Source organism: Myxocyprinus asiaticus, chromosome 39 (assembly GCF_019703515.2).
Source record: "Myxocyprinus asiaticus isolate MX2 ecotype Aquarium Trade chromosome 39, UBuf_Myxa_2, whole genome shotgun sequence".
Classification (NCBI taxonomy): Eukaryota; Metazoa; Chordata; class Actinopteri; order Cypriniformes; family Catostomidae; genus Myxocyprinus; species Myxocyprinus asiaticus.
In genome coordinates, this window is record NC_059382.1 from 24046735 (window position 1) to 24069028 (window position 22294).

The 22294-nt window shown below is 38.8% G+C and overlaps 1 protein-coding gene across 1 annotated transcript in view; it reads right to left on the reverse strand.

The window, feature by feature from the left end:
* snx19b (sorting nexin 19b) overlaps positions 1-20915 on the reverse strand; it is a 55127-nt gene extending 34212 nt beyond the window's left edge. Inside the window, exons 1-9 of the mRNA XM_051679696.1 lie at positions 20797-20915; positions 8297-9971; positions 4587-4725; positions 4403-4503; positions 3743-3862; positions 3521-3642; positions 3300-3393; positions 2894-3080; positions 1296-1425 (exon numbers count right to left, since the gene is read on the reverse strand). Coding sequence (XP_051535656.1) covers positions 1296-1425; positions 2894-3080; positions 3300-3393; positions 3521-3642; positions 3743-3862; positions 4403-4503; positions 4587-4725; positions 8297-9952 — 2549 coding nt within the window. The 5' untranslated portion in view covers positions 9953-9971; positions 20797-20915. The remainder of the gene's footprint in view (positions 1-1295; positions 1426-2893; positions 3081-3299; positions 3394-3520; positions 3643-3742; positions 3863-4402; positions 4504-4586; positions 4726-8296; positions 9972-20796) is intronic.
* Between the last annotated feature and the right edge of the window lie 1379 nt (positions 20916-22294).

Sequence of the window (22294 nt, forward strand, 5' to 3'; positions counted from 1 at the left end):
CTCTTGCACTCATTAGATTTGGACTGTCTGGTAGATCACACTCCTGTTTATTAATACCATTTCGTAACTCTGGACCATACTGTTGACTCGTGCTCCGTTGTTGTTTGTAGTTAGTATATTGGGTTTGTTATATTGTTTGGTTTGCTTGTTTTGTTTACATGTACTTATGTTTTTAGCATTTGCTGTAAGCGTTATATAAAGTATACATGTTATTATTGTTGTCATTATTAGTTGCAGTAACTCAAGTCAATTGCATGACACACTGTCATGTGCTGTCAACATGGCAGAGCCCATGAGGGGGGCGTCCCACTCCATGTAAAATTAAACAGCTTTTATTAGGTTTCTTCATCTCATGTGAGTCTACATCATTTTCAACATGTTTCTAAAAAATGCTATTCTTGTCTTTGTGTAAAATGTTTTAGTTAGCAAAAAATTTAATGAATGAACATTACATTTATAAAGCACTTTTCTGACAATACACTCAAAGAGATTTACACAGTGAAAAGGGGAATCTCCTCAACCACCACCAGTGTGCAGCATCCATCTGGATGATGCAACGGCATCCATAGTGCACCAGTACGCTCACTACACACCAGTTGTTGATGGAGAGGAGAGAGTAGAGTGATAGAGCCAATTCATGGAGGGGGATTTTTAGGAGGCCATGACTGATGAGGGCCAATGGGGGAATTTGGCCAGGACACCAGGGTTACACCTCTATTCTTTACGAGAAATGCCCAGGGATTTTTAATGACCACAGAGAGTCAGGACATTTAAAACAGCTTTACTGCACCTTTAAAGTCCATTTTAAGGGCACTGGCAAACAAATACATAAGCAAATGGAAAATGTACAAAAATTATACAAAAAGTTTATACAAAAATCTAAAGGAAAGTTATACAAATCTATGTATGATTTAAATGACTTGACAGAGTGTGCTATCATTATGTTTTGGGAGTGAAAAAATGTATGACATTTTATTTTCCGTCACGATGTTTTTTCCAATATCCAAGCCAATCCAATCACTTCACTGCAGTTACTGTAGCTTCAGTTAAGAATGGCAGTGTATACTTATTAAAACTTTTGTGCAAAATGAAATAACTATATTGAAGATGATTTCTTTTATAAGACACTAATAAAATACATATTATTCATGAGTCTTAAACTGTCGTGCTTTACTGTCATATAGAATTTGGAATTTTGAAAAGCGTTTAAAAATTATTATTCGGCATGAACTCTTTGTATTTTTATGAATTATTGTTAATCAGGATAACTTATCTTTGGGTTGTGGTTTACGCACCTTTCTATGAAGGTTCCAAAAAGCAGTCTGATGGTCTTCTGAATGTTTTCTGTGCACAGCCAGCTCCACTGATTCTTCATGAGTAGACATAGGATTTTCAAGGCCAGGTCAGACAGAGCCGTCTCACTGGCTGTACACAAACACACAGGTACACAATACAACTCAGAGGATGAGTCATAGCTGGAAAACACTATGAGAGACAGTGGTCACAATCTTTGAATACATGTTTATATAATTATTTTGGCTCCCATTCAGATTGGTGAACAAGTGCACATATTGTATGCATGCTGAAGTGAATAAGCACACCTAAAATATGAATATATAAAGATCCAATAACTGACAAGTTTTATAATATGGAACCTTAGATGGCCTTGAGTTTATTTTTCTTGACCATCGCTATGAGAGATGGTTTTTCTCCAGATGCACAAGACACTAAGCAGTATTATGAAAGTACTTTGCTGCCCTCTAGAGTTATTTTATAGATATCATAGAACTATTTGACTGCTTTACAATGGTATTTGGGCATTATGGTTAACAACCAAGGGTCATAATCACTAAAATCAGCAGTATTTACTGTTATTACCCTAAAGAAGGATAAGAATGTATTAATACGGTGTTTATGTGTTACTGCACATATGTTAATACAGGGCCCTGCTGAGATCCATACTGATATTAATATTATAAATGACCCATGTAAAAAAACTTGTACTTTTACATTATTAACAATCATCCTTCTGTGCTTTAATACAATGAATTTGTTCCTGAGGTGACTGACTCCAAATGCACTAGCATGGCAAGGTGTGTAGATCTCATTCACATTCACATTCTTCTTTTGTTTTTGGCAATTTGCATTCTTCCTGCATATCGCCACCTACTGTGCGGGGAGGAGAATTTATAATAAAAAAGGACTTAAATATTGAACTGTTTCTCACCCACACATATAATATGACTTCTGAAGACATGGCTTTAACCACTGGAGTCATATAGATTATTTTATGCTGCTTTATGTCCTTTTTGGAGCTTCAAAGTTCTGGCCACTACTCACTTGCATTGAATAGACAAACAGAGCTGAGATATTCTTCTAAAAATATTTGTTTGTGTTCTGCATTTTTGGGTGATCTCTTTAAGGAACCACTGAGACCTAAAGGTGTAGAATTTTGTCAGAGATTGGTTATGAATTTTCAAAAAATAACAACATTGATTAGTTGTAAAGTAAAAAAAATAAATAAAAAAAAGGCAAAAGTGGTCAGCATTTTTTCAAGGTATCCTGAAAAATCTGCAAATTTTGCAAAAAAATAAATAAAATAAAAATCCTGTTTCTACCAACAAATAAAAATAAATCAATGTTTCCAAAAATGTCTGATGTCATTATTTATGAATCAAGCAAGCACAGAGGATGGGTGTGGGATCAAGGACCCTTCCACAACAAATCCCTAAATCCCATCTTCAACATTACAACACAATTCTTAGTGTTGTCCAAACTTTTGATGAGCATTCACATTGGGATTACTGTGATAAAATGTGTGTAGTGCCATTTGCCAAAATTGATTTTGACCTAAAAACTGTTTAACCCTTACAGTCTAAGCAAGAGTCCTTACCAGTGTCACTGAGAATAGGTGCATTTTGTTGCTTCGCTCTGGCACATGTGCAGGGTTTCGTATTCCATTTGTGTCCGTGTGACCCGCTTCTGTCTCCATCAGCATCAAAGCTTGGAGCTTTACCCTCAAAACACTCCTTCTCTGAGATGAAGCTCTCAAACTCTTTCAATGAGAAGCCATTAAAAACCTGAAAAAAAAAAAAAAAAAGGGTTGCTAATCAGAAGGCTGACTTTGAGGGGATAATCAAACATGTCAAAATGTGTGAAACAAATTTGAATGTACTACACTCCACTTGGTAGCTGAAAGAATAATTAAATTATCAATTATTTGGACTACTGGTGTAAGCATAAGCCCCGTCAAACAACTTGCATTGAAAAAGCCTCAGGAAATGACGATTGCTACTTACAGTGTTGCTTTCATCAAAGCAGTAAACCACTTTGGGTCTCATTTCAGACACATTAATAGCAGGTGCACTTTTACTAGAGAACCTCATTCTAGACCTAGAAAAATGAACCAGAAAGAAGAGTCAGTGATGCAAGAAATCTGGAAGACTTACTTATGCAGGAACATTTTTGCAGCTACCAGCATTCAGAAACAAATAAAACAACGAGCACTCTCTTGCCATACTTTGATTTTTTGTCCGTGGAGAATTTCCCATCAGGCTCTGCGTCTATGTCATCAGTAGGGCTCTGTGGCTCTGAGCGAGGGAAAGCCGTCTTCAATGTGTCCACAATAGCGTTCACCACAATCTACCCGGTCATATATAGCAATCCGTTAAGAGTGACGGCACTTTAAATCAAAGTGTTTCAATCAAGAAAAAATACTATGAGCATTTTTTTTTAAAAGTACCTTATCTATGCGTGAAACAATGAAAGGTTTCTTGACAAAGGCAATTCTCGCATCAGTGTTCAGAGCAAGAAATTCTTGCATTTCTTCACTGTTGGCAGTTTCAGGAATGGCACAAAGTTGCTGTAAAAAAAAAGGTGTATGAGATGATGGTGAGGGCCAACTGTACTAAAGAGAAAGAAAATCCTTTTTTTGTAATTACACTGATTTAAGTTTCACAAATACAAATCAAATGTTTTTTTGGGAAATTCCCATCATACATGACTGCCAGTGAGCAAATCATTATTCATACCAATAAATACCAATAACTAATTTGTCAGTCAATCTGATCGATTCATTAAAAAGAACTGGCTCATTTGATCACAATTCGGTCGTTCTGTACGTTTGTTGTTGCGTGCAGCCAATAGTCTATAGTATACTGAGAAGTGCTTCTTATTTATTTATTTGAATATGTTGAGGGAAAAATACTACAAGCTCAAAACTCAGCTAAAATATAATTTCTTTTGCCATTGTACTGTAGATTCAGCAATGTCACAGGAAACACTGGATGATGGAGGTCAACACTATCTATAGTATCCAATCTGATTTAAAGCCCGAACTGTGTAATGATGTGAAAGTTAATGTGATTTAATTATATTAACAAAGAAATTAAAAAGAACTTACTCTAAGGAATGTTTCCAACAGTCCTTTCCTGGCCTCGACTTTGTCACTGTCCATGTTTCCAAATGGAAGCTCAGGAAAGATTTTCTTTGGTCCTTTCACATCTACATTTAACAGCACAAGAGAACCCATAAAAACATTGTTTTACAAAGCTTTGGCACTGTTAGTTATAATCTGCTCTGCTCACTTTTCAGAATTTTGCGTAATTCTGGTTTCTCTTCCAAACGGGTCTGAAGGTTGAGGAATTCACTGTATCGTCGGTTGACAGTGTGATAGGCCAATGGCTGCAAAGTCTCTAGATTCTCAGTGTCCACAGCTGTCTCATACTGTACATCAAACAAATCCATCATCATCCATCCATTTATACAGCTGTAAAATATAATTCACTGAGAGAAGTAATTCTATTAATACAGCGGCCCCAAAAAGTATTTGGACATTTAAGCCACATTTGAAAATGAATGTCGCTGCATTAGATAACAAAATATCAGACCACGTGGGATCTGTAAACAAATGATTCTAGACCATTTTAGAGTTAATTTACCACAAGGATATTTAGAGACAGACGATTATTGGTTTGACCAAATTTTTAACCGATATTTACCAGGGACTAAAAACGGTTCAAGGAATGAAAATGAAAATGAACAAAAAAATTTGCAGAACGTAACCAAAAACCAGAACAAAGTCATTTTCAATTGTTCTGGAGTGAAAACGCTATTTTTAACTGAAGGTAACCAGTTATAACTGGTTATTTTTTGTTCTGTTAATTTTTTCAAGTAATCAAATGCCAAAGGGTTTATCACAGTACATTTCTGGAACTTATGGGATGTTTTGTGCGTTAAGTGACTGGTTGTACACCAACTGGCCTAATTCCTCAGTTAGAAAGATTGGCAGCTACTCCAGAGTACAGTCCAAAATATTTATTGTGAAGAAAGTATCATAAGATGCGGGAATGTATGGTGTAAGTATGGTTTCTGTGAGAAAAAAGAAATAAACATGATAAATATTTGTACATACGCTAAGCAACCACACAGCAATAATACTGGTAACAATTATTATATAAGTTTAGAAACTTGTGTTGAACAGTGAACAAGAACATCTATCTAATATGATCGCAAAATGCAGACATATTAAAGCAAGCGAGTCTTTCTCTGCTGCTGCTGCTGAGCGGTGTCAGATTACACCAGTAAGAGATCTCTGCATGGAGACTTGCAGGTCCGCTCATTATAATACTGAAGCACTTGTAATATTGATTAAGCTTGAAATAACCTTTTCGTTCACATATATACAGGTGCATCTCAATAAATTAGAATGTCGTGGAAAAGTTCATTTATTTCAGTAATTGAACTCAAATTGTGAAACTCGTGTATTAAATAAATTCAATGCACACAGACTGAAGTAGTTAAGTCTTTGGTTCTTTTAATTGTGATGATTTTGGCTCACATTTAACAAAAACCCACCAATTCACTATCTCAAAAAATTAGAATATGGTGACATGCCAATCAGCTAATCAACTCAAAACACCTGCAAAGCTTTCCTGAGCCTTCAAAATGGTCTCTCAGTTTGGTTCACTAGGCTACACAATCATGGGGAAGACTGCTGATCTGACAGTTGTCCAGAAGACAATCATTGACACCCTTCACAAGGAGGGTAAGCCACAAACATTCATTGCCAAAGAAGCTGGCTGTTCACAGAGTGTTGTATCCAAGCATGTTAACAGAAAGTTGAGTGGAAGGAAAAAGTGTGGAAGAAAAAGATGCACAACCAACCAAGAGAACCGCAGCCTTATGATTGTCAAGCAAAATCAATTCAAGAATTTGGGTGAATTTCACAAGGAATGGACTGAGGCTGGGGTCAAGGCATCAAGAGCCACCACACACAGACGTGTCAAGGAAATTGGCTACAGTTGTCGTATTCCTCTTGTTAAGCCACTCCTGAAACACAGACAACGTCAGAGGCGTCTTACCTGGGCTAAGGAGAAGAAGAACTGGACTGTTGCCAAGTGGTCCAAAGTCCTCTTTTCAGATGAGAGCAAGTTTTGTATTTCATTTGGAAACCAAGGTCCTAGAGTCTGGAGGAAGGGTGGAGAAGCTCATAGCCCAAGTTGCTTGAAGTCCAGTGTTAAGTTTCCACAGTCTGTGATGATTTGGGGTGCAATGTCATCTGCTGGTGTTGGTCCATTGTGTTTTTTGAAAACCAAAGTCACTGCACCCGTTGACCAAGAAATTTTGGAGCACTTCATGCTTCCTTCTGCTGACCAGCTTTTTAAAGATGCTGATTTCATTTTCCAGCAGGATTTGGCACCTGCCCACACTGCCAAAAGCACCAAAAGTTGGTTAAATGACCATGGTGTTGGTGTGCTTGACTGGCCAGCAAACTCACCAGACCTGAACCCCATAGAGAATCTATGGGGTATTGTCAAGAGGAAAATGAGAAACAAGAGACCAAAAAATGCAGATGAGCTGAAGGCCACTGTCAAAGAAACCTGGGCTTTCATACCATCTCAGCAGTGCCACAAACTGATCATCTCCATGCCACGCCGAATTGAGGCAGTAATTAAAGCAAAAGGAGCCCCTAACAAGTATTGAGTACATATACAGTAAATGAACATACTTTCCAGAAGGCCAACAATTCACTAAAAATGTTTTTTTTATTGGTCTTATGATGTATTCTAATTTGTTGAGAGAGTGAATTGGTGGGTTTTTTTTAAATGTGAGCCAAAATCATCACAATTAAAAGAACCAAAGACTTAAACTACTTCATTCTGTGTGCATTGAATTTATTTAATACACGAGTTTCACAATTTGAGTTGAATTACTGAAATAAATGAACTTTTCCACGACATTCTAATTTATTGAGATGCACCTGTATATAATAAAGAATAAACTTGTGACGATAAACACACGCTTTTGATAAAACATTACTTCTGAACCGGAACAAAAAAAAAATACAGCTTTTGCTCAGAACAAACCGAAATGAAAAACATTTGGTTAAGTCCCTGATATTGACACTTTTCTTTGTTTTTTAATATCGGTTTTCCCAAATAAATTTAGAAACAAAAGACTCTTAAATTTTTTTTTTTTTCCTCCAATTCTTCTCCCCAATTTGGAATGCCCAATACCAAATGCGCTCTAAGTCCTCGTGGTGGCTCGCCTCAATCTAGGTGGCGGAGGACAAATCTAAGTTGCCTCCGCGTCCGAGACCGTCAATCCGCGCATCTTATCATGTGGCTTGTTGAGTGCATTACCGCAGAGACATAGCGCGTGTGGAGGCTTCATGCTATTCTCTGCAGCATCCATGCACAACTCACCACGCGCCCCACAGAGAGCGAACCACATTATAGCAACCACAAGGAGATTACCCCATGTGACTCTACCCGCCCTAGTAACCGGGCCAATTTGGTTGCTTAGGAGACCTGGCTGGAGTCACTCAGCACACCCTGGATTCGAACTCGCGACTCCAGGGGTGGTAGTCAGCGTCTTTACTCGGTGAGCTACCCAGGTCCCTAAATTTTAAATCTTAATTAAGTGAGAGGCTTTGCACAAGTGTATATTGCACCTAAAAGGAGTTTAATTAATTCTTTGTAGACACAATATAACTGTGTACAATATTACCAGTAGTTTTGTAAAGCAGTTCACTTTCAGAGGTTAGTGACAAATTTATTAAGTTATTATTTGTGCCTAAATGTAGATATAAAACAAGAATGAAAAATCGATTATGCATATCGGTTATCGTACACTTAAACACAAAAATAATCAATATCATATTGTCAATAAAAAACAATAGCAGTTGATCGCTCATGATATTCATTCATTAAGTGTCCAAATACTTTTGGCAGCCAGATTAACTAAATAACTATATGTGGATTATTGTCTGGTCAAAAACAGAGAGACAATTCACCTTTACAGTGTAGAGGGTGTAGGGATGCGAGCCCGTGCCTCTGTGTTCCTTGGCAGTGATGGTGCCGGTGATTCGAAGATTCTGGATAATGACTGGACCCTCTGGACTACTGAGGGGCTCAAAGGTGAAAGGCATCAGGGATGGCGTCCCCGCAGCTGGTGAGGAGGCCTGCAGGGGTGCAGTCAAAGCCAGCTCACAGGGCTTCACCATGCAAGACTGATCTGCACTAGTCCTCCCTTTATCTGCACTCGAGTTAGTCTTGTCCAATGGCTGGAGAGTGCAAAAGCTTGATGACTCTTCCTCTGTCACACCAGTGAAAAGTAATGACAACTCTTGTTGTTCTGAGATCAGAACCTTGGGGCACGCCTTCTCTATCGTATTGGTGTATGTTGGAAGTTCATCTTCAAGGTCCAAGACACCATCTATCGGAGTGGTGCATTCGGTGAGTCTTTCTGAAAGTGTCTCCTCTGTGCCAATCAGAACCAGTGATTCTGTAGAACCCCTTTTAAAGTCTGTCAAAGGAGACTCTAAATCAGAGTCTGTTTCTTGATAAAACGGATTGGGCTTGCCGAGTCTGAGGAAATCCCCTGGGCCGAAAACCGATGGAAATGTTTTGGTTGGCCGTGGTTCATCATCTTCCAGAGTGTGCGGTGAAAAAAGTTCAGTAGAGTCGATGATATCATAAGCTGCCAATTCTGGTGTTGGAGCCTCTGTTACTGTAGGGATCTCAGGAGTGACTTTCAAACTCAAAACACAAGGAATCTCAAGGTCTTGCGCTGCGTCTTCTTGATTAAACACAACTTTTAGTGGAGGCTGAATTTCAACTGACTCTGGTTCTGGGGTTGGTTCATTGGCTTTAGTAAAGACACTTACAATCAACATGTTTAACCAGTCTGGGTCGGACAGTTTTGTAATTAAAGGCAGAATGACATTGCATGTTATAAGTTCACCCACCACAAATCGACCTGTTCTGGTTTCTAAATGTGGAGGAGGTACAAGAACATGCAAAAGGAGATCCACAATGGCCCTTGTGTAATTCACCTCAACAGCAGAGCTCTGAAGAGCAGGATGAGGTATGCAGAATTTGCTGTAGGCCTCCCAGAGCCTGCTACAACCATCACCATCTGACCCAGCTTCTTTTTCATCCACGACTTCCTTGGCACTCAAGTAGCACTGAAGGTGGCATCCAGAGAGATCCAACACCTTCTGCATTAAAACTTTCCTATCTACTCTTTCCGCCCGACCCTTCAGCTCCATCGCCATGGAGATCATAGCATTGTGCACCTCATCCTCAAACTCTTGTTCTCTGGACACTGTGCTGTACCAAGAGGAGACAAAGTCTCGGACAATCTTGCCGACTGTCTTCTGGATTTCATCTTCCAGTTGTTGCTCACTCTCAGCGCTAGACAGGATCTCTTCCAGTTTTACAAACCGCTCCAGATGAATGACATTTTCAGAGTCCAGTACAGCCTGAGAGCCGAGCCATCCACCTAAGACCACTAAGAGGCTTGTGAAGACACAGAGAAGCCATACATTGACCAGTAAGTGGAAGAGGACCATCCAGACCAAGAATGCCCCAAAACAAACCAGCCTCCTCTGAACCAAAAACTCAGACAACCCCCAAGGGCTTGTGTTTAGATGCTCAGGTTGAGACATGGCAGAGGTTTACATGCTCCTGTAAAGGCAAATGCGTACAGTCAAATTCACTACTCTTATAACAAATAAATAAATAAATACCAGGGCAACCATAGTATCTAGGGATGCACTGATGTATCGGCCAATTATTGACCAAATTAAAACCATCTGCATATCAGTTAAAGCATGAAATGCAGATATGAAAAACAGATGGTTTATTTATAATTAATTAGTAACACACTTTGTAAAAACTCTGTGAATTCAAATGGACAGTCCAGAAATAAGTCAAAATATTTAGAAGGGATGGCACTCCCAAGAACATCTAATATTTATTTTTATTCTTTCTCATTCTCACATTAATGAGGAAAACCCAGTGTTACAGACGTGACAGTTGTGAAAGCGGCACAATTACCTGTAGGCTACATAATGAGGGAAACCATCTAAATGCTTGAAACCCGTAGACTTTGACTTCCGAGACGTCGGTATGATATCCATTAATGCTGCATGATTGTTTGAAATAAAATTGAAAACGCATTATGACTAAACTTTAAAATGTTGCGTTTTAAAAAATAGTCTGCTTTCAGCATTGTGTACGCAAGCTAAGGCTGGTCGATAAGACGATGTCATCGGATATCAACGATATCTTACAAAGATCTCGATGCCGATCGACAATATCAGGAAATGGCAAAACCATGGATCTGGGAAGTCGCCAAATATATTAAACAGTGGCCAGGGTGTTAAACTAGCACCTGCCACCCACCAAATGCGATGAGGCTGAATCCAGTTCGCAAACTCCTCATCCAAATGTATTTTATGCGTGGGTAATTTTGCTCATCTATCCACAACAGGCGGCAATGCCCGTGTCTGATTCGCTGTTTGTTCAGAGGCATGCAGCACGAGCCTGTCATGTGGAACAAGCACATGTAAAGAGTTTTCACTCTTTTTTTTTCTCTGTTTCATTCATCTGAAAACTGTTTGCAAGAATAAAGTCAGCTATGAGAACGCTGCAAATTACAGTTGAAGTCAGAAGTTTACATACAATTAGTTTGAAGTCATTAAACCTAATTTTTTAACCACTCCACAGATTTCATATTAGCAAACTATAGTTTTGGCAAGTCGTTTAGGACATCTACTTTGTGAATGACATGAGTAATTTTTCCAACAAATGTTTACAGACTCATTGTTTCACTTTTAATTGACTATATCACAATTCCAGTGGGTCAAAAGATTACATACACTAAGTTAACTGTGTCTTTAAGCAGCTTGGGACATTCCAGAATATGATGTCAAGCCTTTAGGAAATTAGCCAATTAGCTTCTGATTGGCTGATTGGAGTCAATTAGAGATGTACCTGTGAATGTATTTTAAGGCTTCAAACTCAGTGTTTCTTTGCTTGACATCATGGAAAAATCAAAAGAAATTAGCCAAGACCTCAGAAAAAAAATTGTGGCCCTCCACAAGTCTGGTTCATCCTTGGAAGCAATTTTCAAATGCCTGAATGTATCACGTTCATCTGTACAAACAATATTACGCAAGTATAAACACAATGGGACCATGCAGCCATCATACCGCTCAAGAAGGAGATGCATTCCGTCTCCTGGAGATGAATGTAGATTGGTGCGAAAAGTGAAAATCAATCCCAGAACAACAGCAAAGGACTTTGTGAAGAAGCTTGAGGAAACAGGTAGACAAGTATCTATATCCACAGTAAAATGAGTCCTATGACATAACCTGAAAGGCTGCTCAGCAATTAAGAAGCCACTGCTCCAAAACTGCCATAAAAAAGCCAGACTACAGTGTGCAAGTGCACATGGGGACGAAGATCTTACTTTTTGGAGAAATGTCCTCTGGTCTGATGAAACAAATATTGAACTGTTTGGCCATAATGACCATCGTTATATTTGGAGGAAAAAGGGTGAGGCTTGCAAGCTGAACAACACCATCCCAACCATGAAGCATGTGGGTGGCAGCATCATGTTGTGGGGGTACTTTGCTGCAGGAGGGACTGGTGCACTTCACAAAATAGATGGCATCATGAGGAAGGAAAATTATGTGGATATATTGAAGAAACATCTCAAGACATCAGCCAGGAAGTTAAAGCTTGGTTGCAAATGGGTCTTCCAAATGGACAATGACCCCAAGCATACCTACAAAGTTGTGGCAAAATGGCTTAAAGACAACAAAATCAAGGTATTGGAGTGGCCATCATAAAGCCCTGACCTCAATCCGAGTTTTGTGGGCAGAACTGAAAAAGCGTGTGTGAGCAAGGAGGCCTACAAACCTGATTCAGTTACACCAGTTCTGTCTGGAGGAAGGGGCCAAAATTCCAGCAACTTATTGTGAGAAGCTTGTGGATGCCTACCAAAAACATCTGACCCATGTTAAACAATTTAAAGGCAATGCTACCAAATACCAACAAAGTGTATGTAAACTTCTGATCCACTGGGAATGTGATGAAAGGAATAATAGGTGTATGTAAACTTCTGACTTCAACTGTATCTCCGATCATCTCGGGAGGTGCTGTGAGCTTAGTTCAATGTATTTCCTAGCGGTCAGCATGCATTGTGACTGCAGGTTCAGTAATATATATATATATTTGTATTAAAGATACAAAGACAAAAGTGATTAAATCATAAAGTAATGTGTGTTCCACGTGACGCCATTCGAGGAGCGGACGTGTAAACACCGAGCTCTGTGCATTTTTGGTTATTTATGTGTCATAAACTGGTGAGATTCAATACACCCTGCCACATATCTGTGCTTTGAAGTTAACATAGCAAAGACTTCAAAATCCTCGGACTCTGGAGATATTAAAAGACACTCAAGCAGATACCTCTGACAGGGCTGCAGATCAGGTACTGACGGTGTGGTGGGAGAAATTCAACGCCAACTGGCGAGCATGTCTGTGATGCTGAAGAAAGTTGTTGCTGACTTAGAGGATCTTGCTGTAATACATCGATCAATTACGGCGATGGAAACGAAATTCTCTGAGTTGGTTACAAGAATCGGGGACGTCAAGAGACGGATCGATTATCTGGAGTCATCGGAGAGGGAATTAGCTGCTAATCCGCTAGCGACCAAGATAGACTTGGAACGCATTTGGGAAAAACTGGAGGATTTGGAGAATCATAGCTGGTGAAACAACGTCTGAATTGTTGGAATTCCTGAGCATGAGGAAGACCGAGATATGGTGAAATTCATGGACGAGCTCTTCCCGAGTCTGCTCGACATAACAGGCCACAAGCTGGAAATCGAGCAAGCTCACAGAGTCCCAGCTCGGAGATCGGCTGACGGAGACAGGCCCCGATCAATTCTGGCCAAATTCCTGAGATCATCTGATAAAGATCTCGTGCTGCGCGAGGCGAGGAGCAATGGAAAGCTTATTTGGAAGAATCACAGCATTTTCTTGTTCCCAGACTTTGCGAATTTGACAAGAGAGTAATGTGATCGATTCAAGGAATGCAAGAAACTCTTACATCAATGGAAGATCGCTTTTGCACTGCTGTTTCCGGACAAACTGAGAATAGCTACTAAGGATGGCCACAAAGTATTTACATGTCCCCAGCAAGCATTGTCTTTCATAGAGTCAATGGGGCGAGCTAGCCATTTGGTGATTTTTATGTGGCCCCCCAAGTGAGCTCATCTCGCTGTACATATTCTTGACTGTCTGAGGAAGCTGGGTGCCATCTTGTTTCTTTTTGTGCTGGTTCCGCCTGGCAGCTGGAGTTTGTTTTGTGGAGTAACACTCCTTCGGGACAGTTGTGGATGAGTCTGCTCGTTTTTTGTGTTTATGCCTCCTATTGGCTGGAGTTTTTGTTTTGTGGAGTATTTTTTGTAGGACTTTGGAAGGATTAGGTCATCTGCTTGACTCATGAACAGCCGGCTCACTGAACATTCGCTTGACTGTCCGAGGAATCTGAATGGATTTTTTTTTTGTGTATGTGTGTGTGTTCTGGTTCCACTAGCGGCTGGAGTTTGTTTTGTGGAGGAACACACCTTCGATACAATTTTGTGAATGAATCTTCACGTTCTTTGTGTTTATTCTGCCTATTGGCTGGAGTTTGTTTTATAGATTATTTTCTGTTATGTAATTCTGTCTCACAGAATTTGTATAGAAGCACCAGACTTGAGCAATCCGATGGCAAAGTTGTCACAGGGACTCTCGTAGGCGTACATGGACTGTTTGAGTTTAGAAGGATGGATGGCAATTGGCGCTGTCATGCGCGAGGTTAATGCGCCCATTTTTTTCTATTTGTTTTGTTCTGGGGGAGTTTCGGGGTCTGACTGTTGCACTAATGTTGGAATGTGGTCTTTATAATTTTATTTTTGTCACACAATCTATTTTTTCTAATACGTCAAAATGTCAGATGTTAATATGAGTGGATTGTCTCTCTCCATGTGGAATGTGAATGGGTTGGGGCACCCCATAAAAAGGAAGGTTATTTATTTTCTTAAATGTAAGAAATTTGATATAGTGTTTCTTCAAGAAACGCATTTTTCCCCGCAGGAAGGTGGAAAATTTGGGAAGATATGGGGTGGACATTTTTTCTTTAGTGCTGGCTCAAGTAAAAGCAGGGGAGTCATTACATTGATAAGTAAACATATACAATTCAAATGTCTCAGACAGATTAAAGATAAATTAGGAAGAGTCATTATTGTTTTAGCAGAAATTCAGGGGCAAAGTCTTATTTTGGCTAATATTTACACACCTAACATTGATGATCAGGGCTTTTTTATAGATCTTGAAGGGATGTTGCAAGCTGCTGGCACCCCTCGTGATATAATATTGGGAGGAGCCTTTAATCTTTTGATGGACTCAGTCCTTGATCATAGTGAAGCAAAAGTGTGCAAGCCCCCTAAAGCAACACTGACGCTTCACAGGATGTGTAAAAATCTTGGGCTTACAGATATTTGGAGACTTTTGAACCCATCTGGTAGGGACAATAAATTTTTTTTCATCAATCCATAAGATTTACTTCAGAATAGATTTTTATATACATTATATATATATATATATATATATATATATATATATATATATATATATATATATATATATATATCTAAGCCACATATGGAGAAAAGGAAATCATGTAATTGGCATTTTAATGTACCCCTTTTGCAAAATCCTGAATTCCAACAAATGTTAAAGGCTGAAATCAATGTTTATATGGGACCAACTGGTCCTCAGTATCCTCTGTGGGCGTGGCTTGGGAGGCACTTAAGGCGGTTCTTAGGGGCCGGATCATACAGTATGCCTCATTCACCAAAAAATCCAAAGCACAAGAACTTGTGGAATTGGAAGGGAATATTAAAAGTGACGAGGCAGAGCTGAAGTGCTGAATGTCATCTAATGGCCTCAGAGAACTGACCCGATTGAAATACAGATATAATACTATTTTGTCACAGAAGGTGGAGTTTTGGCTATTCAGGGCAAGACAGTCATACTTTGAGTCAGGGGACAAGGCAGGAAAACTTCTGGCTAGATATATAAAACAGAGGGAGTCTTTTTCTACCATTCCCTCAGTGAAATCTGCTGGTGGTGAAATATTTACCTCAGCCATTGATGTTAATAATGCTTTTAAAGAATTTTATCTTGATCTCTACAGTTCCATGTCTTTGTCTACTGATGAGAATATTAGAAACTTTGTGGAACCATTAGAACTTCCTAAACTGACAGCTGAGCTAAAAAATTCTCAGATGACTTTGCCGCTGAATTTTTTAGATCTTATGCTACAGAATTTGTTCCACTTTTGCTAGAAGTTTATACGGAATCATAAAGAATGGAAAGCTTCCGCCAACCATGACACAAGCCCGGTTCAGTCTGATTCTTAAAAAGGACAAAGATCCAAATGAGTGTAAGAGTTACCATCCAATTTCCCTGATCCAGCTAGACGTCAAAATATTGTAAAACATTTTGACTAACCGATTATGACATCTCTAATACATATTAATACAATATTAATACTCAATACAGTTTTTCGGGGCCGTAGCTCTTCTGATAACATTAGGCGTTTCATTCATATCATGTGGTCAGTGGTGAATGAGCAGACTCTGGTCGCTGCCATCTCACTTGATGCTGAAAAGGCGTTTGATATGATAGAATGGGATCATCATTTTAAGACTTTGGAAATGTACGGGTTCGGGAATACTTTTATTGGTTGAATTACTTTACAGACACCCAGCAGCGGTGGTACAAATGAATGGATTAATTTCAGATTATTTTACTCTGGATAGGGGCACCCGGCAGGGTTGCCCTCTTTCCCCATTATTTTTCTGTCTTGCCCTGGAACCATTAGCAGCCGCGATGAGAGGAGGATGATTTTCCAGGCGTGGTAGCGGGAGGTGTGCCGCATAAGCTTTTGCTTTACGCAGATGATATTTTATTATTCGTCAATGACCCTACAGAATCATTAATTCCTTTTCTAAGTTCTCAGGATACAGAGTTAATTGGTCTAAATCCGAAGCTTTGGCTCTGACAGCATACTGGCTTTTCAGCCGGGCGCCTTCCAGTGACCCAAACAGTTAGAGTTAATTTTAACCCTTTAATAAAAAGGTTTTCGAGCAATGTGGGTAGTTGGGCTTCATTACATTTATCTATGATTGGGAAGGTTAATATTATTAAAATGAATTATATTCCAAAATTCAACTACCTGCTACAATCTCTCCCTTATTTCAAACAATTTGACAGCATAGCAAAGTCCTTCATTTGGAATGGTAAACATCCCAGATTACATTTCAGTAAATTGCATAGGCCGACTGACAAAGGTGGACTAGGCCTACCCAAGATTTTGTTTTATTATTATGCATTCGGCCTCAGACATTTGGCTCATTGGTCACTTACACCTGAGAGAGCCCCTCACTGGTTTTGTATTGAACAGGAAGTTCTTGCCCCTATTTTACAATTGCAAAGCCTTTCTATCAAACTAACCGGAGAAGTTACACCCCGTTATCTCGCATTTGCATGCGGTATGGGCAAAAGTGTCCAGAGTGTTTAATTCGGACATTTATTTAAATGTTGCTTCAAGAATATGGCTGAACCCAAAGTTGTGTATTAAAAAGTCCCCTTTCTGCTGGACAGACTGGACTGTGAGGCAGATTAATACTCTCGGTGACCTATATGAGAGTGGAGTGTTGAGATCCTTTGAAAATTTGGTTCAACATTTTGGGATTCTCAGGTCTCAATTCTTTAGGTATTTACAGCTGCACCACCTGCTTTGTAATATTTTTGGGAGTAGCATACACCAACCCCCCCCCCCCAATTCAGAGTCTGGGGGATGGAGCTTTAATTTCTTTCAAGAAATTATGGGAGAAAGATTTAAACTTGGTATTGGAGGAGGGAGTTTGGGCTAGGATTCTAAAAAATGGCAAGTCTGCATCTAGAGATGCAGTTTTACATCGATTCTATTGGATCCCCTCTAGATTGCATAGGCTTGGTCTTAAAGGCACACCCACCTGCTGGCGATGCCAATCAGAAGATGGGGACATAACTCATGTTTTTTGGTGGTGTGTTAAGATCCAAGAATTCTGGTTGAGGGTTCAGAGTTTTATGTGTGACGTATTGGGCACTCAAATTTCATTTTGCCCCAGACTCTGTATTTTAGGCGATGGGGTGGTCATTAGTATAGGGGATAAATACATAAGAAATTGGGTCCTAGCCAGTGCCATAATCGGTAGGCAGATCATTCTGAGGGGATGGAAGTTGGCTGGTGTGCCCTCATTTCAGAAGTGGTGCACGGACATGGGCAGGGTCGCAGCATTTGTGGAGATGTCAGATAGAAGGCTGGGCAACCTGAGGGTTTTTTATATGAAGTAGGCAGATATCTGACCTTTTTCGAGGGCTCTCGGGGAGGGGCAGTGGAGAGGGATTTATAGTTTGAATGTGTGTGATTATATATATATATATATATATATACAGGTGCATCTCAATAAATTAGAATGTTGTGGAAAAGTTCATTTATTTCAGTAATTCAACTCAAATTGTGAAACTCGTGTATTAAATAAATTCAATGCACACAGACTGAAGTAGTTTAAGTCTTTGGTTCTTTTAATTGTGATGATTTTGGCTCACATTTAACAAAAACCCACCAATTCACTATCTCAAAAAATTAGAATACATCATAAGACCAATAAAAAAAATGTTTTAGTGAATTGTTGGCCTTCTGGAATGTATGTTAATTTACTGTATATGTACTCAATACTTGGTAGGGGCTCCTTTTGCTTTAATTACTGCCTCAGTTCGGCGTGGCATGGAGGTGATCAGTTTGTGGCACTGCTGAGGTGGTATGGAAGCCCAGGTTTCTTTGACAGTGGCCTTCAGCTCATCTGCATTTTTTGGTCTCTTGTTTCTCATTTTCCTCTTGACAATACCCCATAGATTCTCTATGGGGTTCAGGTCTGGTGAGTTTACTGGCCAGTCAAGCACACCAACACCATGGTCATTTAACCAACTTTTGGCGCTTTTGGCAGTGTGGGCAGGTGCCAAATCCTACTGGAAAATGAAATCAGCATCTTTAAAAAGCTGGTCAGCAGAAGGAAGCATGAAGTGCTCCAAAATTTCTTGGTAAACGGGTGCAGTGACTTTGGTTTTCAAAAAACACAATGGACCAACACCAGCAGATGACATTGAACCTCAAATCATCACAGACTGTGGAAACTTAACACTGGACTTCAAGCAACTTGGGCTATGAGCTTCTCCACCCTTCCTCCAGACTCTAGGACCTTGGTTTCCAAATGAAATACAAAACTTGCTCTCATCTGAAAAGAGGACTTTGGACCACTGGGCAACAGTCCAGTTCTTCTTCTCCTTAGCCCAGGTAAGACGCCTCTGACGTTGTCTGTGGTTCAGAAGTGGCTTAACAAGAGGAATACGACAACTGTAGCCAAATTCCTTGACATGTCTGTGTGTGGTGGCTCTTGATGCCTTGACCCCAGCCTCAGTCCATTCCTTGTGAAGTTCACCCAAATTCTTGAATTGATTTTGCTTGACAATCATAAGGCTGCGGTTCTCTTGGTTGGTTGTGCATCTTTTTCTTCCACACTTTTTCCTTCCACTCAACTTTCTGTTAACATGCTTGGATACAGCACTCTGTGAACAGCCAGCTTCTTTGGCAATGAATGTTTGTGGCTTACCCTCCTTGTGAAGGGTGTCAATGATTGTCTTCTGGACAACTGTCAGATCAGCAGTCTTCCCCATGATTGTGTAGCCTAGTGAACCAAACTGAGAGACCATTTTGAAGGCTCAGGAAAGCTTTGCAGGTGTTTTGAGTTGATTAGCTGATTGGCATGTCACCATATTCTAATTTTTTGAGATAGTGAATTGGTGGGTTTTTGTTAAATGTGAGCCAAAATCATCACAATTAAAAGAACCAAAGACTTAAACTACTTCAGTCTGTGTGCATTGAATTTAATACACGAGTTTCACAATTTGAGTTGAATTACTTAAATAAATGAACTTTTCCACAACATTCTAATTTATTGAGATGCATCTGTATATATATACATATATATATATATATATATATATATATATATATATATATATATATATTTTTTTTTTTTGTGTGTGTGTGTGTGTGTGTGTGTGTGTGTGTGTGATTTGGCTTTGACCACAGGGATTTTTGTTGGGGGTTAGGGTGGGGTTGGGATTGGGAATAATGGGGGTTAAAAGTTGATTCTGTGCTTTTCTGTTTCATGTGTTGGAATCAAAAAGTATTAATCGAAAAAAATATTTTTTGATCACTTCGTTATTTTATTGCTTTTTCCGTTTTAAGTGCAATTTGAATTTAGAAATGTCTAAATTCACTGACGCTCTGCAGGGAGGTTGATGATGTAATCGGATATCACAATATTTTTTAAGGCAATTATCGTTAAAATATTTTTTACATAATGCCCAACCCTAGAGCATATGCATAGTATGAATTTGTATGTTCAATCATATACAGGACATAAATGTAAAATATTAGTTTGTTTTAGAAGAACAAAATAACCTTTTTTTTTTTCATATCAATCATCATGTTATCATATTTAGTTATTTGTATCTTTTTATCTTCAATTCATCTTTTATTGCTCTCTTTAAAACATTGCCTGTCATGTGTTCAACAGATTCAATCCATGTTCAGTGGAAAATGTTTCTTGTTAGAACAGTAAAAAAAATAAAAATAAAAATTCTACTTTTTAAAAGAATAATTTCTAAGTAAAACAGTGATCTGATAACAAAATGTTAAGTGGCAAAATATTGGTATCGTTATCGGCCTATAGGGTTTTGTTAAAATCGGTATCGGACAAAAATGTTCATATGGGTGCATCCCTAATAGGGAAAATACCACAGCTACTGCAGTTACTTTCAAGAATATAACCAAATATTAAAGATTAAGGGGAAAACAAATGTAGAAGTTTAAGAATCAGACATTGAATAACTTGCGTTTGATCATCAATTCTGAATATTGGTGGTAACATTTCCTATTAAACGTCTATAGGGGTTTCAGCCATGCATATTGTCACTACAATAAAACTGTGGTAACTTGGTAGATGTACTGTAGCCACCACTGTCATCCAATATAGGTTTCTAATTAATTAAAATGTCAGAAAGTCTCTTATACTTATCCCATATTCATTTAGGAGACTATGCCTTTTAGGGGTTTCTATTGATAAGCAGTAAACTAAATAGATTTGCTGACTTGACGTGATTAAAACTTACTTGACTATTTAAAAATGATACAATTACAATTTCAAAAGAAAGGAAAATCTCAGCTGTAAAGATAAAACTATATTTAATCATCTATGTCTATGTTATCATATGTCTACGACGTTGTGTATGTGTATTGATAAGTAATCAAGCTGGCATTTCGTTAAAAATACCTTACCTTATCTACATAAATGTTGGACGAAAGATGTATAAATTAATTTTGAGGCTAACCAAATCATGTTTTATCGCTGAATGGCTCCGATGGTCTTCGTGTTTTAACAGCTTCTTCCTCGTCATCTCTCCCTTCAGATGATGAGCTATATTCAGCGTTCTGTCGCCCACTAGAGGCCATACACATCACTGCAGGAACCTTTTGTAGGCCTGGCTGACGATAAAGTTCCATCTCAAATATTGTCAAATAAAAACTAAAATGTAACAAATTCAAAGAAAGTTTTCATTTAAATAAATGCTTTCAATCATGGTTTTCTTGAAACAAACCTGGGTAATAACTCTGAAGGGATTGGATTTGCTTTTTAACTAGCTCCAGGTCTGTCCCAATATTCAGAATGGCGGTCAATCAATATAGGATTTTTTAGAGAGAGATTTTTAAACTTTCACCTTTCTTCATACCCATCCTTAAACATTTGAGAGGGTCCTCACTGCAGATTGTAGTGTGATGACGTAGTGGATCTAATCCTCTGCGTAGTTGATTTGTGTCATAGTGGATGTTTTGGTTTTAATGTGTTACATTGAGTACATTATTACTTAGTATTAAAGTATTACATTGAGACATTTGTTTAATATAGCTTAGCTTTTAAAAATGGTCATAACCATGGATTTCGTAAATTACTTTTACTTGTTTTTCCTCTTCACCCACAGAAAACAAATATATAAATTAAGCAATATACTCCTCACTATAATGTGCTCCTCCGCTGTACATAAATGATATGGGGTGAATTATTTGTTTTTGTATATTGACATGTACTGGTCAAACATACTTGGAAGTATGCAAAAGTGAAATTAAAGTGAATCTGGAGCGCTTTAAAAATGACACACTCAGCACATGGAAGACAGAACCGAATGGAGCACATCTGCCCGTTTTACACTAGATGTGTAGCAGTGCGTAGGCAGTGCAAATGCGGTGCATAGGCGGAGTGGAAGCAGCACACGCTTGATTGTGCTTTCGACGCGATTGCAGTGCGCAACTGAACCTGTGGCTTCTGTATACCACAAATACAACAATGGGTCAGTAGTTAGCCATTATTTTGATTTTAAATGCTAACATTGTTAAAGTTACTGAAAAGGCTTTTTCAGCATTGTGATTCTCTTTGTTTTGCGTGTATTGCGAGTTGTTGACAGAAGAAAGGCTATCGCGCTGTATCTGTTGCTAAGAAGGTTATGGAGAAGGATGAGATGCAGACTTTGGGTTCACTCAGTCAACCAGTGCAGGAGAGAATTTGGTGCATATTACCATCTTCACTTTGTAAACAGCTTTCCTTCTTTGTAAACTTTACAACTGATGTAAAACAAAATGTCCACAAAATGAATAAACATATAAATGCCAATACTGAATCAGTTGTTGTCACATTTCTTGAAAATTGAATTAAAACACTGAAAAATCAAAATTGTTGGTTGTCGCTGTTCTTTACTGCATATCGCGGTTGTTGCTGTCCTTT